Genomic DNA, 10,625 nt, shown 5'->3' with positions numbered 1-10,625 from the left:
CCCCCACCCCGCTAAGAACTGGCCAAACATGATTACCTGATTAGCATAATAGGTATACGAGGTCTTTGGAACAAAAATATGCCTCAAAGGGACAGAACAGTATTTTGCAATATTGCCATCCTTCACTCAAAGTCTCTTTCTGTAGTATGCCTGTTATCATTGTTGGTGAAATTCCCTGTCCCTTCTTTAGCTGGAAATGATGGCTGTAGCCCACCAAGAACAGCAACTGCTGCACCAGCAATCATTCTTAAAATCCTACCTTAGACATCGGTCGAACCTCACTGTGAGTCCCAGCTGCATGTTTTTAAAGAAAGCCGCAACTAAAGCCTGGCCTCCCTAGCTGTTCAGGCAATGTCCTGGTTAGGTTCCCCTTGCATCTGTAGCAAGACAGCGATGAGGCAAGGCAACAAAAGACTGAGGCTCCCACACCTGACCTGTCCCACAGAAAAGGGTGCTAACCCACCAGGGAAGATAAAAGTGGCCTTGGCAGTGGTTCTCTAATACACCTTCTCCTTCACACTGCCTGCAGTAACCCTGCCCTGCACAGATGACAATACATAGAAAGACTACTAGCTAGGGTTAGTTTGAAGATCTACTCTTTCCTGGTCCTTTCCAAGCATCACCTGTATTCTTAAATTGCAACTATATTAAGTAAGTAAGTCTGGAGTTGAGGCAGCCAGGTTACAGGCAGTTTGTTAAGGCTGGAAAAAATCTTGAAACTCACCCAGAGTTGTTTACATGTTAGTTGAAGCATCACAACTCCTTCTGTGCTCTCTTCCCAGACTGGCAACACATCCTGTTCAGTAAACTACATATTCCATCTCACAGTAACTTGTGTGCCAAAACTCACTGGACTCCTCTCTTCACTGACTCTAAGTATCTGTCCTGTTAACACAAAGAACATCTGTAATTTGTTACACATAGATTTCCTTTGATGCTGTTGTAAAACAAACAAATGGTGGTTATAAAGCAAAGCAGATACTTGAGCTTAATTCTGTCATGATAGACCTGCAGTGCACTGCATCTAACGCTGCCATGTAAGCAGACAGCAACAGACCAGGACTGCACTTTTGTCTTTTTGCCACAGTAATGCTAATCACTAATTAGTGGTGGACTTATGTTAAACTCTTACCTCAATGCTTCCAGCTTTCCCAACATTAGAGAAGTATATAGGATCTTCCACAGAGAAACAGGATGCAAATTTTTTTTATTCCATCAAGGAGTGATTACAAAAAACAGTACACCAGTAACAATTAGATTCTGCCAGTAACAAACATTCAGTAAACATTTTATTTAAATGCAGAGAATCACAACATTTGGATACAAGAATTCTCACCTGTGCCTGGCCATTTCTGACTGCGAAGCTAGGGACCATGTTATGATTATAACACGCTGATTAGAATCAGTATTTGAGGACAGTTTGCAAACAGAAAAGTTGAATAGTAAAAAAGTAAAACTTATGAAAAGACCAATCCAGACCAGTTTCTGAAAGACTTCCTGCCCCTTTCATTCAAAATATATATAGTTTCATAAAGTCCCCGAGGGAACCAAATGCTTTTTGTTAAGACCCTCACCTGGTTTATGGTCACACTTGCTCTTCTGTCCCTTTCTCTAAGGCCTGAAGTCATATCTCTCAACTCCCAGGCCTGTAAGACACACAATACTTCATTTTTCTGTAAGTCTTTTCAGTACTCACCTACATCTCCAAATGCTGCACCTTTCCCACCTAGCTGCTTCTAAGGTCATCTTTGGCCATTGCCTCTGCTACACTTAGAGGCATCCACTGAAGTGGGTAATACCCAGAAACATCACCTTGTCACTGCTGTTGTACAACTCTGTCTTACAGCACTGTTAAGAGTACATATCAAGTTGGCAGAACTCCACGTTTCAGGTAAAAATATCTTGTTGTGATCCATTATTCCACAGCCCAAATGAAACAGAAGTAATTTACAATAGACAAGACACCTTAGTACAACAGAGCTATATTTGTGAACAACTTTCACAACCGTGGGAAGCTGAACTGTTTCATCAGCATTACAGAAAGGGCCATCTTCTTTCTGGCTCTAGAGCAGTAAGCAACAGAAAAAGCAGCAAGGCAAAAAAAAAAAAAAAGCAGAACAAACTCCATGTTCACAAGTAGAAGGTTTTTTCACAAGGAAGGACACTTTAAAGCTTTAGTAAACTCGCTGTTTCATTCCTTCCACTTTTCCCTTTTTCACATGAAGGCACACATGTACATATACACACAGAGATCCCACTCTGAACTGAAGTCAGCTTCCACTGAAGTTAAACACTCAATATGCACTTTTATGCCGCTGAACGAAACGTTCATCTTAAAGCCAAGCTGGCAGAGAGTTTGCGAGGCTTAGTTTAAGCTTGAAGTCCTAAACTGTAGTCATCCCCACCTGGATCTGTCCTTTTAGCTTTCAACAATAAGGAGTACTTAGGACCCTAAAATGTTTGAAAATGCAGTTCTTAAATCAAGACTGCTGAAGTTTATCGGGCAAGGGAATCAATTTTCATCAGCCCCTCCTTGATTTTCAAGTTCTACAATGTAGACAGTGGAGCACATTCCATCACGGAGCATTAGGAGATGTTGGGAGTGATACAGAAGGAGCTGCTGGGCTGATATAAGGGGTTTTTTCCCCGCCCTTTACACCTTGTATTTGTTTAGTAGCTCCATTATGGGCAAGCTCACCTGCCAGGAAATAAATACTTTAAAAAGTTCACCTCAGTTGCACCAAGGTTTAGAAGCATCACCATTCACTCCATAAATATTGAAGACCAAGACTAATTACCTTTGACACTATGCAGGCACTGTTCCCTGCGATTAAGTAACATCCTATATGCCAATACCCAAATGACCAGAAGAGCCAATGGAAGATAGTGGTTTTCACAACAGCTTTAGCAAGAATTCATAGGTTGCATTGATTATGCCCCAGGACAGGAGAGAACGATGGTAATTCAGATGGGCTCCTCTGAAAAGGTGGATCAGTTTTCTATCACGTTCTATCCAGATCTTCACAAAGACTTTTGAGAAGGACTGAAATTCACCACCAATCTGAGCTTGCATGCGAGTTTTTACAACATTCACTGGGAAAAACAAGAATCCCAGCATGGCACCCAACAGCCCTCCACAGATAAAGTCATTGACCAAATGAGTGCTGGAAGAAGTTGCTTCAGGCAGACACTGTTTGATAGGTCCCCGCAGACCAAAGAAGAGTGCATTACTGGGTCCATTTCGGAGCAGAATAGGCACCAAACCCCGATAATATTCTCTCATCCCATAGACTTTTAGTACCTTGAAAGCCTGGTAAGTGTTTGTAAATTTATCATGGTGTTTGTAGTCCTGAAGCAAAGTCTGAACTCGCTCAAAAGGTGTAAGGACAGCTTCTGTGGTCCCTGCAAGCACTGCTGCCATGCTGCGAGTGAGGAGTTCAGAAGCACTCATGTGGCTAAGGAGCAGGGAGGAGAAATCTTCATACAAGCCAAACATCAGAGCCAGTGTTGTTGTTTTCTGCATTAACGGAGGAAGGATGCCACGATAGAGGTTTCGAATTCCATCCTTCTGCAGCTGATGTACTGCATCTTTTGTTTTCAGACCATACAACTGCTGTCGAAAGAGGACCTTCTGGATGGGAAAAGTGACTGCTATGTTTGTGAAGGCCGCACAGTAGCCACAAATATAATGTTTACCAGAGGTAGCTGATACGTCATTGCTTAGATATTCCTTTGACTTCTTTGGGGCAGAATCTTCTGAATCCATCATACTGTTTTTCTTGCTGTAGTATCTCAGTTCGCCTTCCCTATGTTCAAAAAGAAGAGAAGGAACATGAGCAGAGCTGCAGTTGACCCTGCAGCTTTTTTTCACACCAGTGGATCATTCAAAAAGCACCTGGTATCTTACATTCAAGGAAAGCCTATAACATTTGAAGGAGAAAAGCAACAAATGCCAAATGTGACAAACATTGCACTGTTTTCTACTCAAGTCTCAGAGACCTGAAAAAGCAGCAGTTTTTCATTTTTGTAGACTTTCAAATTAAAATAGAAATAAACTGGGAAGGAAACTGAGACATGATTGCCTCAAGTACTACATTACAGCTGACAAGAGGAAGTTTACACAGTAGATTTCCCCATCTGTACCAAAGAATTAAAACAGTGAAAGGTCTGCTCTTACACTAATAAAATACACATCACCAGGACAGTGGTGGTGGGGACAGAAAAGAGTCCCAAGAAATAAATAAATAAAATACATGTGGCAGCACTACAAATTCTGACCATTCCACTCTGCCTTTCCCTGTGGCAGAAAACAACAGACAATTTAAATAACAATTTGTTGTGGTTTAAGCCAGCCAGCAATTAAGCATCACACAGCCATTCACTCACTTTCCCCCCTCCCCCAGTGGGATGGCAGGGAGAATCAGAGGGGTAAAAATGAGAAAGAAACTCATAGGCTGAGATAAACCCAGTTTAATAGCTAAAAAGATGTTTAAAAAAAATCTGTAAGGGAAAAAAAAAAAAAACAAAGAGAGAAAAATAAAACACAACAAAAGCAAGTGATGCAAATGAAAACAACTGCTCAGCATCAACTGACACCCAGAGAGTCTCTGAAGAGCCCTACCACCAACCTTCCCCCCCACCCCTACATTTTATTGCTGAGCATGACACTGTATGGCATGGTATATCCCTTGGGTCAGCTGTTCCAGCTGTGTTCCCTCCCCACTCCATGTGTACTCCCAGCCTGACTCTGTGCAAGCACTGCTCAGCAGGAACAGCAACATTCCTGTGTTATCAACACTGTTTCCATCACAAATCCACAACATAGCCCACACAAGCCACTACGAGGAAAACTAACTCTATCCCAGACCAAGCTAGTGCACAGTTGTAATCACAGGCCTGAACTGATCTGCAAGAACACTTCCAGAAGTTTTCAAAACTGTGTTACAAGTTCTAGTTAATTAACCTTCAGGCTCATCTGCTGAGAAAGACAGCATTTTGAATCCACACTTGATTTCCATGTTCTGGCAAGAAGTTTAAGACCTTGAGCTTGGCTAGATCTGAGGTCCTGAAAGACACATTAACAGAGGCAGTTCTACCAAATAAAGGAGAGAAGTACTGAAGTCATGTTCATCATTCATATAAAATGGGATTACTTCCTCCACAATTGTAAAAAGCTGTTTTTGCAGCTGATCCGAATCCTAACTGCCATTACAGCACAGCTTGACTGAAGTCAGTAGCAATGAAGCAAGGCTGGTAGCGGTTGGTGAACCTCAGATACGCCCTGCCAGCAACATGTATGAGATTTCCATTATTTCAAAAGGGCATTTGGGGCTAATAGGCCTTCATGGCATGAGGTACTGTCTCTCCAGACTTATGTCAAAGATGCATGCCAGAGACTAGACAGAACAAGTTGGATTGCTCAAAGCAGCCTGACAGATTATTTTGATGAAGTACGCAATTTACTTTTAAAACAAAACATAGATGTACCTAGATTGGCTTTTCCTCTACAGTTACATGCTATTTAATCCTTTAGGGTCTGGCAAGTGAAAATACCATCAAAATAATTTACAAAGATGAAGCATTTCTGTCAATACAGAAGTAACATCAGAGATAGAGATTCACATTAGATGGCTTATACACCACTTTATATATGCACAAGTTCTGAGTATTACTCACGTTACTCTAGTTCTTTTCACATTAGACTAAAGACAGACACATCTGTGGATATGCTGCTCTTGGACAGGGGACAGTAGGTCATGCTAATTCAACTAAGAGTGTTGAAGAGTCTCACCAGAGACAACACTGTTAAGGAGAGGATTCAAAAGGCCTTTGACAACCAGTCATTTATATGGGTGGCAGCTGTCTGTGGCCAAAACATATTTTTCCCCCCAAAAGAAACTCATAAATAAAATTAATTTAAAAAGAGAGACCTTTAGTTGCAGAAGCTACATGCTCCTTTTGGCATAACCACTGGATCTGTTCAGTAGGGAGACACTGAAGACTGCAGTGATCCTCATGTAAGGAAGTTGTCACGCTTCTGAGCTGGGAACTTGCAAGAACCAGGTGCAGCAAGTCCTCCCAGAAGTGTTTGTAACAGAACTTACTGCTTTCGCACATAATTTGTAAGGCCTGTGCCACCTACAATTACTGGAGCATGGCAGCCACTTTGTCAGAATTTAAGAAAAAGAAACAGTTCTCAAAAGAGAGCAGAAGTGTTGGATCAACAGCACTGCCTATACATACAAACCCCTGAAGTCACTGCAACATCCCATTTATACATGGAAGTTCCCCTAAATGCAGGAGCCTATTTCCAAGGGTTCTGAGCAAGGGGGCACACACGATCCTTTTTGACATCACATTCCCTGATCCAAGGTCTGTCAGGCACCTGCCACTGTCACCATCTTGTGGTATGCATACCTAGTGCTTCTACAGAAAGATTTCAACCCATTTGCCTGCCTAAACAACCGTAGACTTCAAAACACTGACACATGACCCACTAGGTCTGAAAAGCACAAGGGAAAGAATAAAGGAACGGTCGGCTGTTATCTGAAATGTCATTATATCACTGTATTTGTCATACTGATAAAAGATAGCAGCATGTCCCATTATCCTGACTGCCGTGGAAGAAATGTGCTACCTAGGAAGTTCTCCTTGCCCAATCATGGTTTAGGATTACTCTGAAAACAGACCGCTCATTCAGCCAGTAGAACAGAGTAATACTAAAAACTCACTCTTGTCATCAACTATGAGGAACATTCGCCCTAAACAATTCATCGAATCCTGAAGATGTGCAGCCGCGTCAGCTGAGACAGAAGGTTTATGGATGTGTTCATTTGTTTCTGCAGCCGATCACCTATCACTACAACACACAGCAGACTGCCAGCCCGGTCCCGCCGGCCACCGCCAGCCCGCAGGAAGCGCGGAGGGCTTTCCGCAGCACGCCACGCACTGCAGGCTCACTGCATTCTCGGTGCAGGCCTTCCCGCGGTACAGCTGCCCGATCAAACCCGCCACTCTGTGCCGCGGAGGAGGCCGCGGTGCTCCCGAGGGCGCCGCCAGGGCCGCCCGGCCGCGCTGTGCCGAGGGCACTCGGGAGCGATGGCAGCTCCTCCGGGACACTGCACCAGCCGACCTGCAAGCAAACGGGCGACCGCCGGTCAGCGAACGGGGCGGCAGCGGACGAGATACGCCGCTCCCGCGCGGGCCTCCAGCAGCACCGCTCCCCCCACCGCCACCCCGCGCCGGGGCCAGGGCCGGGGGCGCTGCCCCGCTCACCGGCGGCCCTCGGCCCCGGCTGGTCGAGCTGGCGCTCAAGGTCAGGTGCGCAGCGGGGCGCGAGGGCGGCGGCCGCGACCCGCTCCCGGAGAAACCGCGCTCTCCTAGCCCCGCCCCGGCGCGCTCGCGGCTCCGGGCCGAGCCGCGCCGAGCCCCGCCGAACCGGGTCACGGGCGAGGGCCACGCCTCGGGACGCACCTGCGACCATTGCCATGGCGATGGCGGGGCGGAAGCGGAGGGGACGGGAGCCTCCACCGGCGACGCGGCCCCGCAGCCCCCCGTGCGCGCGCCGGCGTGTGACGCACCGGCGCGCTGCCTGACGCAGAGGGAAGCAGCCGGAAAAAGACGAAACAACCCGCTGTACCCCACCCTTTGCGTGACCAAGGATAAGGGCGGTGACGGCACCGCCCCTCCCCGCCTCAGCCAGTCAGACAGCGGCGCGGGGCACACGGGAGGTGGGGTGGGGCGGGGCGGAACGGTGCTCCGCCCCCCGTCCCCGCCCGCACCTCCGCCCCCCGGCGGAGCGCGCGGTCCCGGGCGGGGCGGGGCAGAGCGGAGGTGAGCGGCGGGACAGGGGGCGGTGGGACCGGGGACGGCGGCCTGCCGGCGAGGGGGGGGGCCAAGCGGCGGCGGCGCGGGCCCTGCCGCGGGATGAGGAGCCGCCTCCCGTCTTCCCTCGCTCCCTCCCTCCCTCGCGCCGGGAAGAGCCGCAGGGTTTCGTTTGTCTCCGGGCTAAGCATGGCAGGGCAGGGGGCGGTGGGAGCTCCCCCCCGCTGCGGGAGCCCCAGAGCTCCCGGGGAGAGAGCGAGGGGAAAACCGCCGTGCGCGGCGGGGAGGCGTCTGGCAGCGGCTCCGCACAACTTCTATCCCGGCTTCTCCTCTCTCCGGCTTCCCAGTACCGCTCCGGCGCTGTGCCGACCTCTCGGGCCCGGCCGCAGGGACGCGAGAAGCGGCTTTGGCATCAGACGCCGCGTCCCGAAAGGGTGGAACTGAGTAGAGGGGACCGCAGGCGTTCTTCCACGGCAGAACGTCGTCAGGAGGACGGCTGGCTGACGCCAGGCTGCTGCGGGGGCTGCGCCCGGTCGGCCCTGGGGACTTGGGCGCTCGGTCCCCGGCGGCCGCGAGGCTGCTGCGAAGCCGTCAGCGAGGCCTCCTCGGTGCCCTTTGAGAAAGGCGGCACCCTGTTCTCCTGGCTGGGCTTGGTGCCAGCGTCGCCTCTCACGGGGGAGAGGCTGGAAGACACAAAGCACTGCCGGAGTGCATAGTTGTATTGTTTTGTGTAGCATTTGGTTGATTTTAGTGGTTTTGTAGTAAATAACAATGGCTCATTTTTGTTTTAGTATTTGTTATACTACCATGAAGTTTCATGATAAAGCTCACTACAATTTAACCTGTAAAGATGAGCCTCCAAAAGGGAGAGAAATGGCAAAGAGAAAATGCTGAGCTGTTTGCCTGCTTGAAAAGGTGTGAGACTAAGTCTTCCCCCCAAGTTCTTAAAACTCTTCCAGTGTCAGTGTCTGGTTTCCATGGCATCACGATGCCCGAGCTGGGGATGTCTTGCCAGGGCAGAGGCTCAGGGCTGTGAGGGACATGGCACTGCTGTCATGAGACCTTCCCAGCAGACTGCCTGGGGGGCTGCTGCAGGAGTGTGGCAGCAAGTCTGTATGTCTTGCAGTACAATTAAAGTGGGGTATTCCCCACTGGGTACCCAGGCATTGCGTAGGACCCTAGCATGAATTGAAACTTTCTTCAGCAGATTCCCTTGTGATAGTTGCAGGATAGCTGACAGTCAAGATGTCTGCAAGGAGAAGCAAAATTCCCTGTGTTTGGTCAAAGAGTATCATTCAGAGCACTAAATGCTTGCCTGCAATGCCAGCATGCATCAGTGAGAGAAGGGAGCGTGGCTCCTGATCACTTTTAACAGCATCATATGTGAGATGAACTCTGGAGTTAGAGGGTAGCCACAGTCCCCGTTTGAGCATGTTTCCCAGCATGTGAGTGGGCATGGTCTGGCAGTGGTGGGGATAGGCAGGGGCAAAGCCAGAACCGCCTGGTGCAGAGTCAGAGACACTCCTGCCAGCAAAGGCTGTCCTGCGTGCTAGCTGACCTGAAGTGACCCCATAGATGTGCATGCTTTCTTGTGGTGTTTGTAGAGTTCCTACCACACCGGAGCACTGATTTCTGTCTACTGCGTGCTGGATAATGTGCATGAAGTGGGCTGCTTCAGAGGGAGTGCTGATGGATGGTGGAGCTCCCCATTTTGCACTATTGGTTTTTCTGGTCACTGATAGTAACATTTCTACTCTGGAATACCAAGTGGTAAACTTTGTGACATATCTCCCCTGTTAGTGAAGCTGCTTATCCAGTGCTTTCTGGAGACCAGTGGAAGGTTGCTGAGCACATGGGGCATCAGGAGGGTTGCCCGCTCTTGCATTCACCAGGCCAGGGGCCAGCATGGGAAGCAAGGTCTGAAGTCCTGTAATCAGGAGGGGCATCATGCCATTGAGCGCCACTTTTTCTCAGGGCAGGACATGGGGAATGATGCTGGGCAGGTGGTGGCACAAGCCAGAGCAAAGGGGCATGGTCTTGCATGCCCTCAGCAGCAGTGGCCTTGTGCCAGGGTGGTATCAGGTGTCTGGGATCCATTATGAGCCATGCCCACTTTGCTGGTGGTGCATGAATGCTTTGTTCTTCTCAATCCCTCTTCTGCTTGAAGAGTCAAGCTGGTGTCCCCAGGTGCTGGGCTGCAGGAACTCAGCCTCTGGAGAAAGTTTCACATCTTTCCTAACAAGCCTTGCATCCCAAAGAGGACACCAGGCTGGGGCTGGGGACTGGCAGCCCTCTCTCCCCAGCAGCGTGGTCCTGCGATCCCCACTCTCACCAGCAGCAGCCAGGCAGTTTCCACAGGCCATGCCACCCTCTTCCGCCAGCGTGACCAGCGGAACTCGTGGCGGCTCTGCATTTTGTAGCATGTGGCCCCAGCCATGCCTTTCACTCACCAGAGTTGCATGCAGACTCACGCCTGCCCTGCCTCTGCAGCCCCTTGCTCCCGGGGTGGTGCTTTGTGCCACCAGCTAGAGGCTGGAAGACAGCTTTCCTTGGGAAGCAGAGGCAGTGGCTGGGACCCTCCACTGGCCCCTCCAAAGAGGTCTGTGTGCTGCTGAGCAGTTTCCCTTGGCTCTGCTGAGAGGTGTGCTCTCCTGGGAGGCTTTGGCCTCACCTTCACCCTTCCCGGCTGACATCTGTGATTTGTCCAGAGCTGCACTGCAGTCTGCCATGCTGGCAGCATGTTTCCACTGCTGCACTCGCTGCACGCAGCTGCCCACTCTTTGTGTCTTTCTGAGTGCGGG

General features: G+C 49.4%; 2 protein-coding genes across 4 annotated transcripts in view; one reads left to right on the top strand and one right to left on the bottom strand.

The window, feature by feature from the left end:
* Positions 1-1,190: 1,190 nt before the first annotated feature.
* On the bottom strand, positions 1,191-7,594 carry SLC25A51 (solute carrier family 25 member 51). 2 transcript variants are annotated; one of them, XM_064438330.1, is made up of 2 exons: positions 7,474-7,594; positions 1,191-3,806 (listed from the first exon to the last, which is right to left on the bottom strand). In XM_064438330.1, exon 2 carries the CDS (start codon positions 3,767-3,769, stop codon positions 2,894-2,896), a length of 876 nt encoding a protein of 291 aa, XP_064294400.1. In that variant the 5' UTR covers positions 3,770-3,806; positions 7,474-7,594; the 3' UTR covers positions 1,191-2,893. The 2 variants fall into 2 exon arrangements, with proteins under 2 accessions (XP_064294400.1, XP_064294401.1); XM_064438331.1 differs by lacking the exon at positions 7,474-7,594 and adding an exon at positions 6,950-7,056.
* A 185-nt stretch (positions 7,595-7,779) lies between these two features.
* FBXO10 (F-box protein 10) overlaps positions 7,780-10,625 on the top strand; it is a 32,205-nt gene continuing 29,359 nt past the window's right edge. For both annotated transcript variants that reach the window (XM_064438338.1, XM_064438339.1), the window contains exon 1: positions 7,780-7,833. The gene's annotated coding sequence lies outside the window, so the exon portion shown is untranslated. The remainder of the gene's footprint in view (positions 7,834-10,625) is intronic.

The sequence above is a fragment of the Phalacrocorax carbo genome, chromosome Z (assembly GCF_963921805.1).
Source record: "Phalacrocorax carbo chromosome Z, bPhaCar2.1, whole genome shotgun sequence".
In the NCBI taxonomy this organism is placed as follows: Eukaryota; Metazoa; Chordata; class Aves; order Suliformes; family Phalacrocoracidae; genus Phalacrocorax; species Phalacrocorax carbo.
This window is presented reverse-complemented; position numbering and strand designations above follow the sequence as displayed.